Source organism: Dasypus novemcinctus, chromosome 23, assembly GCF_030445035.2.
Source record: "Dasypus novemcinctus isolate mDasNov1 chromosome 23, mDasNov1.1.hap2, whole genome shotgun sequence".
NCBI classification, from domain to species: domain Eukaryota; kingdom Metazoa; phylum Chordata; class Mammalia; order Cingulata; family Dasypodidae; genus Dasypus; species Dasypus novemcinctus.
In genome coordinates this window covers 46,562,219-46,587,090 of record NC_080695.1, presented here as the reverse complement: position 1 = coordinate 46,587,090, position 24,872 = coordinate 46,562,219, and the positions used below count along the sequence as shown (strand labels likewise).

The 24,872-nt window shown below is 46.2% G+C and overlaps 1 protein-coding gene across 2 annotated transcripts in view; it reads left to right on the top strand.

Annotated features, from left to right (window-relative positions):
• Positions 1-24,872, top strand: part of LOC131275586 (ral guanine nucleotide dissociation stimulator-like) — a 145,267-nt gene that overhangs the window by 83,891 nt on the left and 36,504 nt on the right. For both annotated transcript variants that reach the window (XM_071211299.1, XM_071211298.1), the window contains 4 exons: positions 16,122-16,258; positions 21,813-21,945; positions 22,196-22,381; positions 23,631-23,745. In XM_071211299.1, the coding sequence (XP_071067400.1) occupies positions 16,224-16,258; positions 21,813-21,945; positions 22,196-22,381; positions 23,631-23,745 (469 nt within the window). In that variant the 5' untranslated portion in view covers positions 16,122-16,223. The remainder of the gene's footprint in view (positions 1-16,121; positions 16,259-21,812; positions 21,946-22,195; positions 22,382-23,630; positions 23,746-24,872) is intronic.

Below are 24,872 nucleotides of genomic sequence, written 5' to 3'. Positions count from 1 at the left end.
CTACAGAGGAGTGGGACATCCAGGGCAAGTTTGTTCCACTGGAAAGCAACTGACAATAAATCCTGAGACTGGAATCCTCAGAGAATCCTTAGTTTTAAAAATGTTCAGTCATTTAACATTTTCATTATTGTTTCCATCGCTGTTGTCACTGATATGAAGTATCATCCAAAGTAGTGAAGCTGGAAGAAGTTAAAGTATCAAGAATTTTGAGTCCCTAAAATTCCTGTCCGTGGCTTACTTTCTTCCAGGCCCAGCCCAGCTTACATGGCAGCACTAGAGAAATAGCCTGTGTCCCCACCCAAAAGGGCCTGTTCCAGGACCATCCCATTCAAGGCTGCCCTGCATGTGCTTGAGATCAACTCAGCAAATATTTACCGAGTAATTCCTCAGTACCAGGTGCTGCAGGAAGCGGTTTTGTTTAAAAGAGTCTTACAACAAAGCTCTGGTCTGAAAAGCTTGCAGCCCAGCAGTGGAGACAGCCTGGAGGCAACCAGCCATGACCTAGGACAGGGGAATTCCTGCTACATGGGAACACCCACCTGCTGCTCTGGAAGGAATTGCAGCAAAGGGCCTTTTTTACCCTGGCTTCCCAGCTAAGTGCCATCCTGGGAGGCCAGGAGTTGCGCATCCTTCACCTCTCAGCACCTCTGTTCAGAAGGACCTGAAGTCCTGCTACGAAGGTGCAGCCCCCAGAGAATAGCGTCGCTGCTTCCTCAGGGGCTATCTGTCCACCCTCTCAGTGTCCTTTACTGCCCTCATTCCTCAAAGTCTTTGTCCTCCTCTGTCCTAGGTCAAAATAATTGCAAGGGCCTGGGAAAGGCCATTAACGAGCCCTTTTACTCTCTTTCTTTATCTAGATTCCTTGCTTCTCCTCTCCATGCTGAATCTCAGCTACTTAGACTCCAAAATCTATGGTCTAGTTTTCATTCTTACTTTCTTTAACTACATGCAAATTCACTTTCTAGAGCCTTTTTCTTTCGGTTGGCCCTGTTGTGGGAGGGGGGAGAGGGATTGGGCTTTGTAAACTTCTGCTTAATTCACATAGATTTTCTTTATGAGAGGAAGTATCTCAATATTGTCTGTAATTTGCTTGTGTCATTGAATTTTTTTAAGGATTTATTTATATATGTCTCCCCTCTCCCCCCCACCCCGGTTGTCTGTTCTCTGTGTCTATTTGTTGCATCTTCTTTGTCCACTTCTGTTGTTGTCAGTGGCATGGGAATCTGTGTTTCTTTTTGTTGTTTCATCTTGTTGTGTCAGCTCTCTGTGTGCAGCGCCATTCCTGGGCAGGCTGCACTTTCTTTCAAGCTGAGTGCCTCTCCTTATGGGGCGCACTCCTTGTGCATGGGGCTCTTCTACGTGGGGGACATCCCTTCATGGCACGTGTGCCATTGAATTTTTAAACTATTTCCTCATTGTGAAAATGATGTATATATATGTATATAAGTACATATATGTACATGTATACATACATATATTTTCCCTGATGCTAAAGATATCTAAGTCCTTGTTGTATTGTGACTGTGGCTATCATTTTTGCAAGAGGCAGCTCAGATCACATGCAAAAACACCTGTGAAAGAATGAACAATGCCATCAGAAGAGGGGTGGACCAGCAGGTAGCTGAGGGCGTGTTTGAAAGGGCTCAAGAATGGATGCAACTCCAATTTCAGCTCCTGAAGATAACCTGCATCCAAAACCAGGGGGTGCACTATGGCATGGAAGAAGCAAGGACTGAGGCTGGAAGAAATAGTCATTATGTGGGTTCATATAGAGCTGGATGACTTCTGCCAAGTGGGCCTGACATGCCCAGGGGGCAGGAGAGGAGGCCTGCCAGTGCTTGCCATTCTTGCATCACGGCAGTGCTTGCTGGAGTCGGGCTTTCTTCTGGGGCTGTGGCTTCAGAAACAAAGTCTCTCCATGTCTCCTGTGCTCGTCCTGTCTAAAGAGTCATCCATGTAACAATCCTGGTGACACCTGGTCCTGTGTCTAGGACTTGAACTCTCTTCATCAACTGGTTCACTTGGCCCCCAGGAGCTCTGAGATGTGGGTAATATTACTGTTCTCATTTCATGGATAAGGAAACTAAGGCACAGACAGGTGTATCCACAGGTCCTGGGGCTAATGGCTGAGGTAGGATTTGGGACCAGGTGACCTGGCTTCAGGGTCCCAACTATAACCATAATCTTAAGACCAATTTTTTTTAAGGAGAGAAATCCCTTATCGAAATAAAATTTTAGTCATTCAGAAGATGTCAATAAATAATTATAGGTCAATCTGTTATGGTGTGTAGATTTAGAATTCATTTTGTCTGCCTCAGGAGACAGTTCCTAACAACTTCCTCTGAACTAGTACTTCTGTCAGGTATGTTTGGACCATCTTGCCTCAGATCAGGAACTTGGGTCTTACCCGCCCATCCCCCAAATGATATAAATATAAATACCTCGTCAGAGTCAAAGTTACTATTGGCCTTCTCCTTGACCATGTGAGTCTCCAAGTTTGTCTGCTCAGTCCAGGCTGAGCTGACCATCTCGTCTCTCCCAAACCCCTAAGGAACCTGACTTCCTGCTAGTTTAGAATACCTCTGAACCAGCACCCAGTAACATCCCACACCTGCCTGTACCCAATCCCTTCCTCTACTCCCACCACTGCAGCTTTGAAAAACATATTTTCCCTTAATACAAAGTATGTAATTTCCTTGGAGGAAATAAAGAGATACTTCATTTCCCAATAGCAGTTTAGTTTCAGTGGTTTGACTTATTACCGCAAGCTACAAGTACATGCAGAAAATAGGCTGAGCTCTACAGTGGCCAGTCCCATTGGAGTACATAAAAATTAGAAAGTAAGGTGCCCAGGAAAACAATTCCTTTAAAAACAATTACTATATTGACCATTTGTAATCTTTCTTAAACCACAGAGGTGTAAGAAGTTAAAACTGGGCAAGATGATGGAGAATTCCTAGTTGTCATTGGCTTGATTCATGCTAAGAAGTGAGGGGTTTCACCCATCTTTACTTATACACTATTAGCGCAAATGTCAATACAGTAAAAAAAAAAAAAAAAGGCAAATGATAACTTAATATTCTAAAACTAGTTTTGACCTAGTAGATGCCCTAAAGGGACTTCAGAGCACAAAATTTGAGCACTACTCTCTTAGACAAATCATTCAAGCAGGTTATTTAACTGAGAAGTAGTGGTGATAGTTCAACCTACCCTGATGTCACTAAGGTTGTCAGGAAGTTTAAGTAATATTTGAAACTGCTAAAGAAAATGGTAATTATAATATTATTTCTGGAAAGGACTGAAGTAACATGGCTTAATGGCTTGTTTGTTGGGAGACTTGTGTTCAAGTCCCTGTTAGGCCCAGAATTAATATGACCTTTGACAATTCCTAAACATCTCTAAGATTTCATTCCTCATATCAAAATGAGGGAGAGAAACTAGATTACTTCAAATTTTTGACTTCTTTAAATGATAGAATTATAAGCCCTTCCTTCTTTGTTTTAAAATCTTTACCTAAGTAAGATCAAAATGGATTCAGCCATGGAGGTGGGTCTAAGTGTTTTATTATTTTTCATTTTAAACTTAGAAATAAATACAGTTCTAGTGCTGTTGGCATGGTTTGTGTTTCCTATTTCAAGTGAGGCATGTGGAGGATTCTGTTAGCCATAATAGAGTACCACAGGGTCCAGTAGCCTTAAACAAGTACAAATGGACACAATTTATGGAATAGCAGCTTTCCTACATTGGATAACAGCCAGCACAGGTCATGATCCCTGAAAGAAGATGACAAACAAGGTGAGCCCTAGAGAGATTTTCTAGGCCACAGCACAGAGATGTGGGACCCAAAAAGAGCCTGGTGCTCTCCATGAGTTGTGGAGAATTCAAAATTTTGGGGAGCAAAGGTGGTTAGCAGTCACAAGATAGGGTGCCATAGAGGAGAGAGCTGGATAGAGGGAAAGCTCCAGAGATATGAAGTGGTCCTTGAGCCTTTGATAAGTACATGCAAGAGAACAAACCACTGTGGATGGGGAAAGAAACACCCAAAGGAGCAGGCAGAACAGTCCACACAGCTCATGTGGAGCCAGAAGCAGCCTGAGGGGAAAGGCCTCTATACACACACAACACCAAGGAGAGGACCTCAGTAGAGGAGTCAAAATAGCTCTAGGTGAAAGGTCATTGTGGACCCACCAGCAAGGTTTAAAATGTATGGTAACAGTAGAACACAGACCAGGAGGGGAGAAATGGAAGTATATTCTTGTAAGGGTTTAATACTTGATACTTTATACTAGTAGCAAAGTGAGTTAGTGTTACTTGACTAGACTGTGATAAAGATATATATTATAAGCCCTAGAGCTATCACTAAAAATCAAATGATATATGTAATAAGCCATTAAAGGAGAGAAAATGCAATATTAGAAAAGTACTCAACTCCCCAAAAATGTAATCAAATAGGAGAAAAGTAATGAAAACAAAAATGTACAAATAGAAAAGAGCCAGGTGGTCTAAATTCTAAAGACTCCAACTAAAAGGCAGAGATGATCGGATTAGATAAAAAAGCAAGTCCATTTTACTATATGTTATCTATAAGAAACCCACTTTAAACATAAAAATGTGAATAGAGTACAAGTCAAAGAATAGAAATATATATACTCTTGAATATTACCCTAAAAAGAATAGTTATATTAATATCAGAAGAGGGAGTTGTAGAGAAACAGAACATAGAGGAATCCCGTTATTTTTTAATTTAAGGTTTATATAATCCAAGTATCTTTTAAAAAATAAGAAATACATGTTTAAAAATATCAGAAGAAAAAAGTTTCAGAGTAAGGAGTATTACCAGGATTAAAGTAGACCATTTCACAGTGAAAAAGAAGTGATATCATCAAGAGGACATAATCCTAAATAGTTACATACCAAATAGCAATGTTTCAAGATACATGAAGCAAAAATTGCTAGAACTAAAAGTAAAATTCGCCAGACTCTCATTGCAGTTGGAAATTTCAGCATCTCCATTATCTCCATTTGATGATTCAAGGAACAAGTAGAAGAACCCAACACGGATATAGAACTTTACCTAATTGTGACTTGTAGGATACTCCTCTCAACCACAGCAGAATACACATTCTTTTCAAGCGTACTTGGAGTATTTAGCAAGATAGATCATATCCACCATAAAACAAGTCTCAATGGATTGAAAAGATGGAAAACATACAGAGTATGTTCACTGACCATAATGGAATTAAATTCAATACCAATAACATCAAGAAATCTGGGAAACCTCCAAATACCCAGAAACTAAACATCACACTTTGAAATAACCCATGGGCCAAGGGAGGACTACAGATTCATATCTTGCTGGATTTACTTCTCTCTCTTCCAAATTTTAGTTTTGCCTCAGTAAAATTGTATCAAAGCTGTCAGAAGCCAAGGAGTTAACTTTAGCCAATGCTTAGAGGGCTAGGCAGACTGGTTTTGGCAGTGGAGCTGTTTGTTAATTGCCTGAAGAATGCAGCAAAGATCTGTCTGCCAGAAAGGCACCACCCTGGCAGGGTGGAAGAGACTGGGGCAGAGTCTTAGGTCCTGGAAAGGGGCTTCTTATCTGGGTTAGAGACTTAAGGCTGATAGTGATATGATGTCGGGGAGAAGGTCAGAACTGAAATCAGGCAAAAAGGGCATTGGGCACAGAGCTCAAAACCCAAGGGTGGCATTCAGAGGATGACAGAAGGTTGAGGGAAAGGTCTGATGGTGCAGGAGGTTAGCCTGGGGGACAAGAGTCTTTCACTGTACCCCTTAGTCTATCCCAGCAGCCATGTCATGGTTTCTAATTCACAGCAGGAGAGAAATTAAATTGCTCAAAACCATGGAGTGGGCTCGGGTGTGCCATTACATACATTAGTTTTTGAAAATACAACTTTAAATGATGGCTCAATAGTCTCATGTACAGATGTACTATTATTTCTTTACCCATGATCTTAGTTTTGAACATTAAATGCTGTTCTGTTTCTCTCCATTGTAAACAACACCTTGAAAAATATGTTATACCTAAGTCTCCATCCTCATTTCCAATTTTTTGTTTTTGATCAATTTCTAAGAGTTCCATTACAGGGCCCAAATATAAGAGCATTTTTAAATCTCTTCAGAAAAGTTGTCCCCTTATTGGCAGGGAATGAGAATTCCTGTTTCACTGATCCCTTACCAACAATGGGCATAATTATTTTCTTTGGTGGGTTAATTGGACCTGATTTTTTAACTTAGTGCCTTGCATTTCTTGGGTTACTGTTGAAATTAATGAGGTAGAACACTTTCATGTATAGTTTAATTTCTTCTTAATGAATAGTCCTTACATGCCATTTCCCTAAGGTTCTCCATCACTTTCTTTTCAGCTTGGCCACATCTTAACTGAAAATAGCATCTTCAAGAGTTTCCATTTACAGTGGTCCACAGGAAGGTGGATTAAGATTCAGAACCTGCCTATGTCAGGGGACACCCTTCAGTCTTCCACAGTGACCCATTCAGGGGGAGGTCTAGAGCCAGGCAAAGGGTCTATCTACAGCAGGACCTCTCCGAGGCCCAGCCCCAGTGCAGGGCACACAGCAGAGGTGAGAAGGTGGGCTTCTCACCTGGACTCCTCCACCAGGGAGGCCTGTGAATTCAGGGGACATCTTCCAATCTGGGCCTCAGTGTCCTGGACTGCAAATTAGGGGGTGGGAAGGGGCCTGTGCGACCCAGACTAATCTGAAATTCAGGGACTATAAACGGTCCTGGTCACTGCTTTATGGGTGTGGACCTTTTAAAGCCTAACTCGGAACAGAACAATTTTCTCTGCAAAGCCCAGCAATGGCTCCCTATTTCATGGCAGTAAGAACCCAACCCTACAGCACTTGCCTCAGTGGCTGCCATGGCCCCATGCTGACCCTGGCAGGCTCACCCAGGCTCTCTGCTCTCCCCAGACCCACTTGGCAAACAGCCTCACCTCCCTCCAGGATCTGCTGAAATTCTACCTTCTTCAGGATACCTTTCTGTCCAACTTATTTATACTGTGGCTTGAACTCCCCATCCCTGCACTCAGATCCCTCTTTCTTTCCTCATTTTCCTTTCTTCACAGTCCTCATTCCCTCGTAACGCATGATATTATGTTCTCATTTATTTTGCTTTTTCTTTATTGTCTGTCACTAAAACAAAAATGTAGGCTGGACAAGGGTGGGGCATCTCTCCTTTGTTCACTGCTGTCTCCCAAGCCTAGCACATAGTAGGAGATCACTGCATATTTCTTGAATGGATGGATGGGTTAACAAATGAATGAACAAATACATGGTTCCTTGAAATCTAAAAGTAGTAAAACAGGTATGAATGAATTTAGAATGACACCATTTTCCACATTTGCTAGTTTTCCCTCCCTCCCTTCCTGGCTGTTCAGTGGGGGAAGGGGCATAAGGACATCAGGAAAACTGGGCTGTTGAGATGAAATCACCAACTTTTAAAGTTCATGGGTTTGTGGTTTGACTTTTTCTTTCTTTTTCATTTCTAAGAGGAAAACAATGAGGTCTGATTTGGGGAAATTCAAGCCAGATTTGATCTGCATCCCCAGGATTTTTCTTCTTTGATCCTCCTCTCCTGAGTGTTTAGTAGAAGAGGAGCTGAGGCTGAGCAGGGGCAATGAGAGGAAGGAAGTGATGTGGACAGAGGTGGACAAAGGGAGGGAGACCACAAGCTTCACTGAATCAAAATCATTGCCACACGCTGGGAGTCTACTAAACTAAAACAGCCAAATGGTAGGCCCTGTGGGAGCCTCTACTCCCTTACAGGATTTCTCCTTTGAAGGTAGGGAGATGGGGAGAAGGAAGGCTGCAGGAGCTGTGCTTTCTTGTTTGAGGCTGGCCTTGGGGAGCAGCTGGATCTTGACAATCACCAGGTATTCCTGGGGACAGAAGGGAGGACAGGAACTAGATGAGGCCTGAGTGGACTTGTTGGGAGGACAGGGCAGATGCTGAGTCTTTGCTCACATGGGGCCCCCTCCTCACTTCCACTCCCATCCATGTCCCAATGTCTACTCAGAATCAGGTTCATATAGCACCTCCTCCAGAAAATTGACCTTGGTGTCACCCCCATACTCCTACTCTCCATTCCAACAGGTCTCCCCAGTCTCTGAGACTGAGGCTCTCCCCATAAATCTAAAAGAAGGATGGAGCCAGGGAATGTCCTGCCCAGGTGGGTCTCTCATTTCCACCACACCCACCCACACAAGAAGTAACATGGCTGCCCACCTTCCTCCACTTTTGAAAGTGGATCAGTCTCCCTTTTAGGGTAGACAATATCCCTTAGAAAGGGTCCCCTAGTTACTTACTAGCCATCCCCATTCCCTCTTCCTGAACTACCATGAGGGCCCCGCAGTGGGCAGGACCTGTGCAGGATTCTGGGCCCCAGGGGAGGGGGACCTGGGGGAGAGGCTGAGGGACCTCCAAACCCAACCCTCTCTGATGACAGTGGAGAGACAATCAGCCATAATGGACTACTCGGTCACTTGTGGGTTGCCTGACCTAGGATGGGCCCTACTTCCCTCTCCCTCATGGTCTTGCCTGAGGAGAAGCTGCACCCCGCTCAGCCCACACCCCACACACTTTAACAGCCAGGTGACTCTGCTGCCTCAGCAGAAGACCCAAACTACAGGCTTATTCTCAGCCTCCACATACTAGTCTGAAAGAAGGCCAATGCACCCCTGCTCCCAGGGCAGCTGTGAGGCTCTCAGGAGATGTGGTGTGCCCACTGCTGAGAGCTCAGGGCTTGGGGAGGGGGCTCTCCTCCCAAAGTTCAGGCAGTTCAAGAAACCAGTTTTGGGCACCTTAAATAATGCTGCCCAGGCACATTCATCCTTTATAATCCCTGAAACAGACTCAACTCTTTCTCCAGTTTTCCAAAAGGCAAACAAAACAGCACAGACTATTCAAATCACATGACCAAGGTCTCTTTGTTAATGAAAAGAATTTAAAAAATAACTTGATATATTCACAGCTCATAAAACTGTACCCATATTCTATTTTTTACCTTGAGCTTTGATATAGGCCTTCTCTGCCTTTGCTACAAAATTATTACAGTAGTATTGTCAACTATAGTCTATGAGTGACATTAGTTATATTTTCCCCATGTATCACTATATTCTTAACACTTTGTAGTAGAGTAACATTCTTGTATTTGTATTATTAACCACAATTCTCATCTACAACTGAAATCATTATATTATACAGTCCCTAGGTTATCCTCCAGCAGTCTTTCAGTTAACATTAACCTCCAGAGATGACCCCTTTCAGTCACAACATTTATAAACCTGCAGTGTTAGTTATACTCATTTTAATGTTTTACCATCAACTCTACCTCAGTCCACATATTTACAATCCCCCTTATTAAACATTCTACATACATTTAGCATCAGATGACCACCTGAATGTCCCTCAAATACTTTTCTTGCGCCTCCATGCCAAAGAGGGTCACCACTAAGTAGCCAGCTGTCCAAGCAAGAAACCTGGGAACATCGTATTTTCTCCTCTGTACTCTTACTCCCAAATCCAGCCAGTCATTTGTTCTGCAGATTTCACCACCAGAATCCCTCCCTGGTCTATCTTCCTCAGTTCATGTCCACTACCACTTCCCAGTATTGGCCTCATCCTCACTCTTGTGGACCTCTGTGCTCAGTTCCTAGCTATTCTCCTTAATTCCAGTCTTGCCTACTGAGATTCATCCACACCAGGCACCTGAATTATCTGTTAATCTGCACAGCTCAACAGGTACCCCTGCCTCATTTACCATCACTCACTTTGAAGTTTCTTAGTGATATAAACTCATTTGTCTTTACCTTTCCCCATTTTTGCTCAAGGTCTTTTTTCTAGTTGCATTGTTAATTGGTGCTTGGTAGTGATCCATTGGTGCCAGGGAGGCTCACCCCCAGGAGTCATGTCCCACCTTGAGGGAAAGTAGTGTATTTGTATCCTGAGTTTGGCTTAAAGAGAGGCCACATTTGAGCAACAAAGAGGCCCTCAGGAGGTAACTTTTAGACAATAACACTACACTGAGTTTCAATTTCACAAGACAAGGTTCTTTAGTACAATCATCAGTATCAAAGGTCAGACACAGTAGTCCATCCTCCTTAACCAAGCACCACCCCTGTCTCAGGGGGTCTTACTGTCTCATTAGAGAATGTAGCAGTATTTCCCAGTGTGTCAATTGGATGTTCTTTCAGTTATTGTTTAGATCTCCACAGACTGTGATAATGCCCCTTGAACACCTGAATACATTCAAATGCCTTAATACCATGCTTCAGGTGAACCCCCTCACATGCATTCCACCATCACTCCCCTACCACAGCTGTGATCCTTTTGTGATCCAAAACCTGTCCAAAGATGAAGCCAAGAAAATAACTAAATAAAAGGAATAAGAAAATGAAATAATAACGAGAGTTTTAGAAATGACACAAAATCCAAAATTTGTTTAAAAAATAAAAAGAAATTTAAATAATAAAAAATATATATTTTTAGACATTCTGTCTTTCAGCCCTGTAAGATTTGTTGTCTTATATGTACAGTCACATTTTCTTCCATGTAGTCCCTCAGTGACTTTTTACTTTTTCACTTTATCTTGAAAGAACATTTAGCTACAGAAAAGTCATATATAGAATATAGGGGATTCTTATACACCCAACGCCCTTCCCATTTTCCCTTCCCCCCATTATAACATTTTAGATGTAGATGGTTTATTTTTTACAATGATGTACAAATATTGAAGCATTGCTTTTAACCATGGCCCATGGTTTACATTAAGATTTACATTTTGGACTGTACACTTTTATGAATTTTGATGAAATTCGTAAACTACAATGTAAACCACTATCCATGTGGTGCATCAGTGCTCCAAACTGTATTCACCAAATGCAATGATGTGCCATGATGATGAAAGAGGTTGTTGATGTGGGAGGAGTGGGGTGAGTGGAGTGGGGGGTATAATAAGACCTCATATTTTTTTAATGTATCATTTAAAAAAAACAAGAAGGAAAATTAATTAATTAATTAAATGGCCTGTATCCATTATTGCAAGATCATGTAGAACAATTCCAATACTGCAATAGTGCCCTATGAAGACTCTATTCTAGGCTTCCCTCCATCTCTCCTCAGGCATTATGGTAACCACTAAGTCTCACTTTTTGAAGAACAAATTTCATCATTACTTGCAATAATATTGAGGGCTTGAAATATTGGTCTCTCTTTTAGTAGCCACTGCCTATGTTCTCAGGGGACTCTTGCCCCTCTATTTGGGAACTTTGCATGACTATCCAGGATGGGAATTCAATATTTTCCAGTTTATTGTCTGGGGAGCTGCCCAATGGTACAACACAGTATGACAAGATGAACACTTACATATTCCATAGAAACCTCCCCCAGGTGCACCCTGTCTTATATGCACCCCCACATCCAACACCCTATACCAGTAATTCTCCCCTGAATATTTGCCAACACATTCCCAACATTGTAGTTTAAACCACAGACCATCAAATCCCCAGAGTTCACCTGCTCCTCCCCCTGTGTTCAACTGATTGGATGGGACTCCTCGCATGGTTGAAGGCAATCTCCTCAGTTATTTGTGGATGTAACCAGCACTAGATGCAATCAAGTGATAGCTTAATTACACAAAATACTCTAACAAGCAGGCCAGTGCTTGCTTGACTGCACAACAGCACAGCATAAGCTAGCTAAGTCCTCACATGGGCTGAACCACCACAGGCACCTATGCACAGAAGAGGAGACTGAGGCCCAGGGTGGGAAGGAGGGCCTTGTCCAAGATCCACAGTGGCTCCTCTCTTGGGAATGCACTTGTGGCTTCAGAGGGTCTAGCCAGCATTCTGTCAGCATCACAGCAGGGTGCTCATGGTTGGACTCTTCCAGAAGTGGGCAAATTAGAGAAAATTCATTTCATAGAACTGTCAAGGGTCCCACAGGGGAAAGCAGGAACCCAGCCTGGATGCTTCTGTGCAACACTGTCCACTTTTCCCTTGGGAGACAAGGTGAGTGCCTGTGAGCCTTAGAGCAGCTTTCAGTGTCCTCATGGCCTGTTCCTGCACAGCACACATGCCATCCTCAAGGCATATGTGATTTCCACATTCCTCCTTCCTCCCATTCATCAACAATCATTCTATTACATCCCCAACCTGAGCCAGAGGAAACTGGAGATTCAAGTCTGAGACTCACGGAGCATGTGCCCTGGCCCTTTTCCTCTATGTTGTGAGTCCCTGTGTAACACTTTCTCTGCTAGTCTAAGGATAAATATATGTTCACCTGTCCTGGACCATCCATGGATTGCTCCTTCTTGACCTTCATGTTGAGCTCTGTGTTCTCAGCACCTGACACCACATCTGGCACAGAGCTGGTCTGAGGAATATTTCTTGACTGAACAATTATTGGATCATTCTACTTACCATTAAGGGTAAGGGAAAGTTGGCTTTCGACTAGTTGACATGCCAGTGGAGAGGAAAGGAGGAGAGGTGAGCCAGGGGCAGCCCTAGTCCCTACTGTCCAGGGACATCCAGGTTGGAGGGAGAACCCCACAATGAAATAGGAAATCTTTACTTCTGTCCTGAACCATGGGACTGTGCATGCTAAGAGCAGCACTGACTCAGAGGTGCAAGTGACTCTCCGTGCCCAGGGCTGGTACAAGTGCTTTACAGAGGAGTTGTAATTTGACCTGGAGCAGTGAGGGTGAGAAGTTCAGGAGGCAGGAAGGGGAGGTCATGCCAGTTGGGAGAAATGGCATGTGCAAATGTGCCAGGCAGGAGACTGCAAGTCCTTTGTGTGGTGTGGTGGGAAGTTACAGGGTGGTCTGCAGGTAGGGGCATGCAGGGCTGGATCACTAAGGGCCTTAGTGAGCACTGGCTCCTCCTGCCAACAGGCTCCCTCCTCATCCTCAGGCTGCAGAGCCTCCTTGCCCTGGTGCTCATGGACAGCCTGGTACAGCCCGTCATCCACAGTCAGGACCTGGGCATGCTCCAAGCTATGGTGGCTCCCAGGCACTATGAGCTCCAAGTCCCCATACATTGATGGGAAGGAATATCTCTCTAGAAATCTTTCTACTCTTCTTTTAAACATAATAGACTTTTCAGCTTTAGAAAAAAATAGAGAGAATACATTCCTACACATGTGGCTTCTCCTTGCAAGAAATAGACCAATATTGACGCAATTTTTGTAACCAAAACCCATAGTTCACATGAGGGTTCACTCTTTGTGTGAACAGTCACGGGTTTTGACAAATGCATCATGCCCTGTATCCAGCAATCCATGATCCTACAGAATAATTGTACTGCCCTAATAATGCACTGTGCTCCCCCAGTCATCCCACCCAACCAGCCCCCCAAAACCACAGGAACCACTGATCTCTTTACTGTCTCTACAGTTCTGCTTTTTCCACAAGGTCACATAGTTGGAATCTCACAGAACTGAGCCTTTGCACACTAACTACTTGCATTTAGCAACAGGCCTTGAAGGTTCCTCCATGATTTTTGTGGCTTGATACCTCATTTCTTTTGTGTGTGTGTATGTGTCTTTATTTATTTTTTTTAATATTACTTTCAAAAAATATGAGGTCCCCATATACCCCCCACCCCTCTCACCCCCCTCCTTCCCCCATAGCAACAATCTTTTTAATGCTGAAATACATGCCATTGTAGGGCTGTGTAGTTTGCTTTTCCATTTACTATGATTGGGCATCTTGGTCACTTCCACTTTTTGGCAGTAATAAATAAAGCCACTGTAAACATTCCTGTGCAGGTTTTGTCATGGACATGATTTTCAACTCTTTGAGGAAATAGCTTGGAGTGTGAATGCTGGGTCCCATGGTAAACCTCTACCCAGCTTCATAAGAAACTTCCAAACTGTATTCCAAAGTGACTGAACCATTTTGCATCCCTACCAGCAACGAATGATTACTCATGTATCACCACATCATCACAAGCATTTGTTGTTGGAGTTCTGGATTTCACCCCATCGCCTGGAGTATAGATTGGAATCAAACTGCTTTAATCTGCAATCCCTTAGTGATTTATGATGTTAAACATCTTTTCTTACACATTTACCATCTACATACCTTCTTTGTTGAAGGTTCTGTTTAGTTTTTGCTGTTTTCTAATTTCTATGTTTTCCTATTATTGAGTTTTAAGGGTTCTTTGGATATTTTGGTCTTTGGAGCTATTTATACGTCTGTATCAAATATTTCAGTAAAGACAAGGGTCCCACATGGCAACATCTGGCACTGCAGTCATGTCAGATGAAGCAATCCCAGAGCAATGCTGGGAAGGTAAAGCCTTGTCTGACATACTCTCTGGAGTTTGGGGTTCAGTGCACAGGTTGTCATGCTCTCTGTGGAACACTATCACACCAACTCTGTGCTAGTCAGCTTTTGTCACATCCTGATGAAAGGCCACAGAGAGGAACCTGAGTGGGACATCACACACTGGTGCCTAAATTAATCAGCAGATATTTTTTCATGTTTGATGCTACACTGGGATTGGACAGCAGGGACACTGACGTGGCCGAGGTACACTAACTTTGTGTCCCTGCTCTCCCACACCTGTGCTGGGGAACCCTCCTCCCCATGAGCTCAGGAGAATGAGCACCCAGACAGGCAGGCCATGGGAGCCTCCAGACCATGTGTCCTTGTCCTGGTAACTGGCTGCTCCCATCTGCTGGCCGAGTCCTCCCTCGCCATTTGCCTGAGTCCCAGCTGCTGGAACAGACCCTATGCCAGGCACCCTCCTAGTGGAGCTCAGCACAAGCTCTCCATCCATGTCATCACCTCTAGCTCCCTTCAGGCTCCTGAATGTCCAGCCCCAGATCACATTGCATGGGTAGGCACCCTCATCTCCTGGAAGCCCACCCAGTAGCCTGTTGTCAGAGTGTGGGCACACCACCAATCTGGGCTGTCTTCATCACTGTCCTGGAACGCAGCAGATGCCCAGCTCTGTGGGTCAATCTCACATCCCTGGGGACCCCTCATGTCCCCAGACAACCCTGTCCAGGTCCTCCTGCCACACCAAAGTCTTTCTGGGTAGCTCTGACCACAGCCTCTTTGATTGGGCAGAGGCTCACTGTGTTACCCTGGTCTCTCTGTACTGACATATTCTGGGACCCCGTGTCTCTGCAAGGCCCAGGATGAGGAGGCTTTTGCTGCAGATACTAATCAACTACCCAGACTCATCGAGCCCAGCACATCCACAGAGGGTCACAGGTCCAAATCTCCCTGGGTTTTGCTGATGAGCCTGGAGACCTGACTCTGACCCCTGAGAAGGGCTCCTTGACCAGGCCAGGCTCTGGCCTGAGAGAAGGACCATGCTCAAGAGTAGCTTTCCCTGCCATGTGAGGAGCAGTAGCATGGGAGGTTCAGGTGGCAAGCAGCGCATGTCCCTCAGGATACAGCTTACCTGGTGGAGTGTCAGGATGGTTTCACAGCCCTGGGGAAAACAAAATAAACTCAAGAAATGCCCTGTACTCTCCATGGTGTGAAGGCAGCCTTGGGGACTGAAATGTTAAGAAGCACTTGGTCTGGCTACCAGATAGAGCTTTCTGTCACTGAGGAAGGTTGTCATTGTAATGCCTGATCTCTTAAATGTTAGGACAGATTTTCCCCTGAAAGTAAGTGTGGGCTTCCTTCAACAAGGTCCTCCTTACTGCTCCTTTTAAAGTCTCAGGGCTGGTAGGAGAGGAGTAATCTGTGATCCTGGCCACCAACTTCGGAGGACAAAAAGGCATGAACCAAGCCATATCTCCCCATGGCCAATGGTCAGACTGGGCTGGGTGTGAGCACGAAGCAGCAGCACAGGTTCTCGGGGATGAGGCAGGCTCGGTGGCATAGTGGCCTCCAGAGGGAAGCCAGGATGGGTGGGAGCACATTCCAGGTGGGGAGCTACAGGAGCACAGTCATGTGAACAAGGGGGCCCAGGAGAGGACTGAGGGGTGAGAGCCATCTGGTGTCAGGGTGCAGGGCCTGGGGTTGGTTAGCAGGACCCAGCTGCCAGGCCCTGAGGCCTAGGATTTGCCTTTTATGTAGAGAGCCCAACACTTACCAAATGCTTTTTTTTTTTTTTTTGGCAGGTTCCTGGGATTGAAACCAGGACCTCTTCATGGGAATCAGGTGGTCACCCACTGAGCTACACTCACTCAATGTCTGACTTTTAAAAATCCCTCGAGCAGCCCATGAAAGGGCCCCGGATGCCAAGAGGAGGGCAAAGGTAAGACTGTGCCCACTTCAGCCATCGCAGAGCATTGAAATTCCAGCATCTTTATTGAGCACTGATGGTAAACTAGTCCTTTCTTAACCATTGTAATCCTGCCTTTATAAAGTTAGAAAACTGGTGCTCAGAGTGTTCAAACCCTCAACATACCATTTTTTAGTAGTGAGACCTTGGTCTAGTTCCTTTATCTCTCTGTACTTCAGCTTCTTTATTTATATTAAAAGAGGGCAATACACTCTGGCTTTCAAATTGTTTTGAGGATGAAGGAAGTTCAAGCACTCTAAAGTTAGTGCCTGATGTATCCTAAACTCTCAATAAGTATCAGTGATTGGTATCTGTATTGTGATATTTTGTGATGACTCGTGCAGTGTCTGCCTGCCCATCTCTAAGCTGTCAGCTCCATGGAGAAAGAACCTTCTCCAATTTTTCTCCCCATCTCTGGGCTGTAACATGGTGGGCCCCTGGAAGGAAAAAAGAAATGAGGCAATGATGGATGAGTTGCTTAGCCATAACTTCACTTACTGATAACAATCATGGTGGAGGGGCCAATAGACCTGAAGTCAGAAGCACTTGGTTCTAGTCCCTTCCCTACCACTATCTTGGATCGATTTAATCTAAACAAGATCTAAGGCTACCACTGCCACCAAGCCTCCGCATTTGCCTTCAGCCAAGACTGACCAAGCTCCAGCTCCATGTACGCGCCACTGCCTGGATGCAGGATGGCTTCTGAAGACCTGGCCCTGCCACCATCAGTGGCCTCACTTGGTGTTCTTGCAGCAATCATCCTAAACACCTCTCCCCAATGGCTTCTGAGCTCCCCAAGGGCAGGATCCAGTCCCACTCAGCACTGAATCCCAGTGCCCAGCGTTTGCCTTGTGCACACAAGGGCTAGGAGGGGTTCAAATGTATAAAGCATGTCTACCCCCTTGGAAGTCCACAAGAAGGAGTGAGAAGAGGAAAACAGCTGGCTGTGATTTAAGGGCATGAGTATTATAATAAATGGACCTGAAATGTTCTATGGAAACTTGGAGGAGGGAACTATTCATCTGCCTGGGGAATGCCAGGGAAGACTTCTTAGAAAAGGTGACAAATGAGCTTTGTTCTATATGATGTGCCAGAGGGCACACCTTATACCTGATGGATGGAAGACAAGGTGATCCTTCAGCACTGACATTCAGAGACTCTGGAAGTTTGAGATCTTATTAGGCAAGACACATACCAAGGAGGAAGCTCATCTCAGTGCCATTAACTTCTCTTTCATCCAGGGATCCAGCCAAGGGCAGACGTAGTGGATGAGGACAAGTGTGATGACATTTCAAGGAACTGATCAAATCTCAGGAGGTGGAGAGCCAGGAGTACCTGTTCTTCTGTGTCCCAAGCTGATTCCTCCTGTGTCCAGGATCAGACATGGCACTAGGGGTGTTGCAGAGACCCTGGGAACCTCCAGGATGCAGGCATCCCTTGAATCACAACTGCTGAACCTCAGAAGCCACCATTGTCTTATTGTCAGCAATGGTTTTTGGGAGATGCACAGATAAGATCACTTGGAAATCACATGCACCTATGAACATGGGTTCAAACAGTCTGTGGGCACCCACTCTTGGCCAAGTTCTGTGTTGCTCAGTAATTTGGTTCAAGAAGCAGGGGCCCAGGCAAACTAGTTCTTGGAGCCCTGGGGTAAGAATAGAGCAGATGACAGTGGGACAAGGAGACTGGTGCCTGGCTGCTCTCTTTTTCTCTGACTCCCATGGACACCAGCTTAGCTCCTCTCAGGCCCCACTTTCTGCTTCCTGCCTCACTGTGCCTTTTCTCTCTGTTGACTGACTTTCTCAGCTTACTTCTGGGTCAGCTCCCTCATCCCTTCAGCTTTCAGGCCTTGTTTATTAGACAAGCCCTTCCTTTAGGTGCTTAAAAATGTTACATTTCAATGTAGTTACATTTCAATGTAAGTTATCTTCCCTCCCCTTCTTGGGGACACAGGGCCCTTCTCCTGGGCCCCTTCGGCAAACAACTACCCATCATGCCCAGAAGCCCTTGGTGGCTCCCAGACATGAGCAGGAAAAGCTTGGATGGGCTTTGACCAGCAGAGGGAGCTCTAGGGCCATGCCATCAGGGTTTTTCCCTGCAGGCCAAGGGGTTGCCCTGGTGGGTCTCCTGGTTCCAATTAGCTCCCTGATGCCTCCACCTGATATTTCTTGCCAAATGTGACTTCCTGATGTGGCCACTAGGTTCTTTCATTCTTCCTGGCCTCACAGTGACCTGAAATGGCTTTGCTTTTTTAAATATGGGGTAGAAGAAGGCATGGTAAAAATGGAAATCATCTACATTAAATTTTGGTTCATTTAGCCACACTTGCCTGGGAGCCACACTCCTTTATTTCTACAGTGGTAGAAGGAAAATGGAGCTTGGGGCTTAGAGGCCCACGTTCCCAAGGCAGCTCCTCTTCTCTCTGCTGAGACTCTGATGTGTCTCTCTCATTCCCTGGGCCTCACATTTCTTCACATGTAAGATTGGAAAGAAAGTGTAGACTTTGGTATTTGCTAGGAATAAGTGGGCTCTCTGGAAACAGCTTTTAAAAAAAGCAATGTGTCAAAGTGAAGGTCTATCCAAATATTTTTCACAGGGTTCATGGATCAAATGAAAGAAAAGGTTTACAGTAGCTTGAAAATTAAGATAGCAACAGTGCAATGTTTTCTTGAGAGGACAGAGGTTTCTTTAAAATGAACTCTTGGCAAGGCTGGCTCCTTTCTCTGTCCATTCCCCATGGTCCTATGTGAGAGTGTGTGTAAACTTTCTTGTATTGGGGTGGTAATCAGCATATTTCATCCTAGCCTATCAGAATAGCCTATCAGAATAGACAAAGACCTGTCAGAATAGACAAAGACCCTAGACACAATGCGTGTTGTCAAAACAAAACTTGCCCCAGATTTGTGCAACAGGCAAGGATGAATTCATCATTACCACCCTGATTGGGGAGAGACAGAACAAATCCCGCTGAAGCACAGGCCAGCCTGCTCTGTGAGGCTGGGGGTGGGTGAGCAGAAATCCCAGGAAGACTGGATGGGGGTCACACCTGGGGTGAGGGATTGACTGAGGCTGCTGCCATGAGTCCCCCAGTGTGGAGGGATTTCCTCAGCGGTGATGTGGCCTCCTGGGGTTCTGGAGGCTGGAGGAGAGGAAGAGGCAGGGAAGGAACTGCCTGGTCAGGGGCCTTTCAGCCCCAGGGCAGCCTAAAGGCCTGAGTGAGGGGGAGCAGGGAGGGGAAGATCAGGGGCCAGTGTGAGATTTAGAAATGTTAGGGCCTGAGAGTACCTTCTTTCCTTTGTTTTCTGAATTGTGCATGGATTTTCTCTGTAGTCCCACAGCTACAAGATAAGTTTTGAGGTAGTCAGGACAAGGCTGAGAGTGGGCAGAGGCACACAAGGAGCTAGGCAGGCAGCTTGGTCAAGACAAAGAAAACCAGTCCTGGTCGGGGCCCTGAGGCCCCTGCCATGAAGCAAGAACCCTTTAGGTGACAGATCATAGGGAGGTCCTGGGTCCCAAAAAAAGGGGCAGGGAGTCTAGGCTGGTGCTTGGGGGACTCAAGGCCATGGTAGTTTACCAACCAGTACAGTAGTGCCTGACAACTGTCACCACCTGCTGTTTCACAAATTCCCACAAAGACATTTTCTTCCCTGTGGCAGACTCACAGACTCAAACAGCTTGCACAGAAGCTCAGGGTAAGGAGAAGTTACTCTTTGAGCTCCACACAACATAAATGAGGGGAGGAATGGCTTCCTAGGAGGCCAGCCAGGGTGGCGAGGGGGTGGGGACAGATGCAGTCCAGGGCGAAGATCAGAGCCAGGGTCAGAGCCACTCACCTGGCCACTCCCCAATCCTCTAGTCTCTGAAAGCCCCTGAGGCTTTCTTAAGACCAGCAGTGAATGTGCAGGTGTTTGTCTATTTCACAAGCTGTCCAGGCCCACTCAGGGCAAACTATATTATGGACTTCCAGTATGGACTTTACCTCGGTTTTACTGAGATATAATTAACACACCAGGGAAATGGACGTGGCTCAACTGATAGAGTGCCTGCCTACTACATGGGAGGTCCACAGTTCCAACCCAGGGCCTCCTGGCCATGTGGTGAGCGGGACCACATGCAGCGCTGCTGCACAAGGAATGCCATGCCATACAGGGGTGTCCCCCACATAGGGAACCCCACGATCAAGGAGTGGACCCCATATTGAGCTGCCCCACGTGAAGAAAGTGCAGCCCACCCACAAGTGGGGCCACACACAAGGAGAGCAGACATAGCAAGATGACACAACAAAAAGACAGATTCCCATGCCATTGACAACAACAGAAGTGGACAAAGAACACGCAGCAAATAGACACAGAGAACAATCAACTGGGGTGGGGGGGGAGAAGGGGAGAGAAATAAATAAATCCTAAAAAAATAAAATTATCTGTGATTAATTAAAAAAAAAAGAGACAGATTCCCAGTGCCGCGGAGAATGCAAGCAGCCTCAGAACACACACGAATGGACACAGAGAGGAGGGGAGGATGAAAGGGGAGAGTAATAAAATAAATCTTTAAAAGAAAATTAACATAACTTTAGCCTTTTAAAGGGCCATTGTCAAAGTATTTAGTGTATTCAGAAGGTTGTAAAACCATAACGACTACCTAATTGCAGAAAAGTTTCAATAATTCCAAATGAAACCCTGGACCCAATAGTACTAACTCCCTCCCTATGACCCTCAACCCAGCCCCTAGCAACCACTAATCTATCTTCTCTGTGTGGATTTGCCCAGTGTGGAACCTTCATACCAAAGGAATCCTGTAAGTGGCCACTAGTGTCCAGCTTCTTTCACTTACCATTATGTTCTTCAGGCCCCTTCCGTTCCAGCATGTATCTCTACTTCATTATGTCTTATGGCTGAGAATATCCCATTTGATGCATAAACTACATTCTCTGTAAGCCTTCATCATTTATGGCCATTGGAGTTATTGGTATTTTCTGGCTATGATGATACCAAATGTTCCAGATTTGACCATAAGACCTTTACCTGAAGACATCTGGGGCATGTAAATGACAGTTGCTGTGTGGGCACTGGGAGGGATACATGAGATGTGGCTCTGGGAAGCTCACAGCTGCCACTCTGTGCTGTAGCTAGCACCTGTCTCAGGAGCTAGAGCCCCCATCCCAGTTGGCCAGTAAGAGATTCAAAGCCAAACACCTACCAGAAAGCATCAAGCTTTAGAGAAAAAAGTGATTTCCCTGTCCTGGACATTAAGTGTGGGTTGTCTTTGGACTCAGGGAACCATCAGACTAAGCATGGGCTTGGGAAGACTGATGATTTAGCCATAGGATCTCAGCTCTATACCAAAACAATCCTGTGACTGGGGCAAGTTGCCCCATCTCTGGGCCTGTTTCCTATTCTGTGAAATGGGATGATGCTGCATGATCTCTGAGGTAGTGAGAGCATTTAGCAGGGTGCAGTGGGAGCTGTGTAGGGATTTGTTTGCATCCTGGGGGAAGCCCCCAAAGTAAGCTGACCCTCATTTCCAGCCGCCATGTCCCTGAATCCAGTGGTGTCAGCACCATCCACTCCAGTGTCCAGCACAGGTGGAGCCAAGGCTTCAGCAGCAGGGATGCAGCTGACTCGTGTCCTATACATACAGCTGATGCCTCCAGTTCTAAGGTAAAATCCACCCGGACCATGTCTCAGATTCCAAAGATGGCCAGGAATTTAAAGAGAATGCCCACCTCCTCTCCGTGTTGGCCCTCCACTCACCCTCCCTTCCCTGTGCCTGTTTGCCACCCCCATCCACAAAGGTCTTGATGATTGTTGACTGCTAAAGAACTTCTAGAACTGATAGGAGCTTCTAGAGCAGCCCAGGGCTGCCCTGAGCTCCCAGACCTTCTGCTTATCTTTGTATTCCCCATCACAGAACTCATCCATAGTCACATCAGCATCTGGAGGAATGCCTTCTTCATCTCCCTCCATCCAATCCAGGGCCATGCAGACCAACCACATGCATGGTTACTCACACGTGCTCTATAAATGGCAAGGGGGGCCCTGCGGCATTGTCCGTGTCAGCCTGTATGAGGACAACGTCAAGTACAAGAGTATCCTGGTGAGCTGGGCATGTGGAAATCCCCTGGGGCCCCTCAGTGGTTCAGGCAGTTGACACATAAGGAAGGACATGTTCCCTCCCTGCCTTCATGGAGCAGACTTCCTGGTGGATGGTGAAAGACAGGCAACCACCTGCAGAGGCAGGAAGAGTGTGAGTTCAGTGGCAGTCAGGGCTAAGGATAGTGGACATAGGGGCTGAGGTGGGCACATGGAGTGAGCACGGCCTGGGAAGAGCTTGCTGAGGTGGCCCCAGAGAGGATCAGGGAGGGGATAGGCCACCAGGCCCAAGGAAGACATGTGCTGGGCAGCCCCTGGATCAGCCAGGAGCCCAGGGCCTGAAGGAACATGAACCAAGGGGAAGAGGTGGGTCCAAAGAGGTGTGGGTCACATCAGGCCCTGTGACTGCTAGACAGAGCTTGACTTTCTCTTGGGGGGAGACAGAGCCACTGAAGGGTCAGAGGAGAACAGGGATAGCAGGTGACTTTTGGCATCAAAGTGGAGGTTGAGCTGATGCATGCAGATACCAGCCAGTTAGGGCTGCTGCTGTGACCAGCATGGACAACAGCGTCTGCCCCAGGACAGTGGCCATGAAGGTGTGAGCAGGGGTAGATGCTGGATGGGATGTGCATATGGAGCCATGCCTGGCCCCCTGCACAGAGACTGGGCCTAGGAGCCTTGTTCCATAACCACCCTGGGTGCTCCTCTCTTGTGGCCAGGAGCAGGGGTAGTTTCACTAAGCTCTCCCTTGTCTGACCCATGTCCTGATCCTGCCTCCAGATTGGCCCTCATTTCAAGGTAACTGCATTCTAGACCTTGCTGACCACAATTGCATCCTGGAGCCCAGGGCAGTCCTGCTGACCTGTAGTGTATCATCCAGCCCCTCCTCCTCTCTGACATTTGGGCTCACACTGGATGTGTGCTATTTCCTGGGTGTTCACTGCTACCTGGAGGGGTCCTGGAGGGTCAGGGGCAGGGCAGGGGAACACCATCTCCCATGATTTGGAGGCAGGAAGTGAGAGCGTGAGGGCCAGATTTCACTCCTCAGTTCCCACAGTCTGTTGCATGGTCACTCTTTGGCCCCTGAGTTCTTGGCCTCATTCCATGATCTCTTGTGGGTCCAAGGGAAGAGCATGTGGCCCCTATAGACCCCACCCTGAATAGAGTTGGCCCATAGGATTTCTGGCAACTGCACTGTGAGGGATCAGGCTCCAGGACTCAGGCCCTGAGAGTCTGTCCCTGATCCACCACAGGTGACCAGCCAAGATAGGGCTCTAGCCGGGATCAGCAAGGCCCTGGAAGAACACAGCCTGCATCAAGACAAGCCAGAAGACTACAAGCTGGTGCAAATCATATCAGACAATCGAAGTAAGTCAGGAGGAGTGTTGGAGAGGGTGGTGTTGGAGGGAGTAGGCATGAGCCCTGTTCACAGCCTAAAGATCCGAGGCCCACTGGTTCCAGTATACCTGACAGCAGGGTGAGAAGGCACCCTGTCCAAAAACAAGGTGCCGATGGCAGCCCACAGGGCCCACAGCACCTTCTCCCTACCTGCTCTATCTCCCTTGTGTACCCTTCCCTGGATGTGACCCAGGCATTGGGAACCTAGATCAAAGCTAACACCATTGAGGTTCGCAAAGAAAGGGCTTTTCACAAGATGGTGAAGAAGAGGGGCTCAACTTAAGGGTGTTCTGTGATACTGCACCTCCAAAAGCACCATGACTGATGGACACAAGTGCCAAATATGCACAGACCATCTTGTTATGATAGTGAAAACTAGACAAAGTCTCCTCAATCCCCTTTGGAGGCTTGGGGGACCACCTCAGTATTCTAGGAAGTGGGGAAGTGAAAGAATCCAGAATAGCACTGACCCAGAGCCAGACTTCCTGACTCTGAGCCCTTATATCAGTTAATCACACTCCTGGGCCTGCTCCTTATTCCCATAGGGGAGAGAAAATTCAGCACTGAATGCACACATAGCATGCCTGTGCACAGTAAGGGTAACTTATTCCCAGTGAGCTGATCCTCCTCTCCCAGCCATTAACCCAGGCGAAGTAAAATAACTCCCACCTTTCCTAGAAGGAGGTTCGAAATCCTCTTCCATCTTTCAAATGAGAAATTGCAGCTGGGAGGTGTGAAATAGGGCAGAAGGACCTGTCCTACAGAACAGGAAGACTGAGGACTGGAGCAATTAAGAAAGGAGATGAGTCACCATGTCACTGAAGCCAGAGCAGGAACTCCAGTCTGGTGTTTCTTTCTAGCTTGTTCTAGGCCACAAAGACAGTTGGAAAATAGGGTCAAAGTGTAAATACTTTAGGATCCCGCTCGGAAGGCCTGGCTCAGGTGGTCTTTGCTGGGCCTTAGTGGTCTTGTCCTGGGTAGTGCTGGATTTGGTGTATGTGCACTGGGTTCTAGAAAGTCAATTTCAGCCCCTGGATCCTGAGCAGTGAAGCTGGCAGGGCATGGTGGTGAGAGTACATGACCTCATGGCAGCTCCA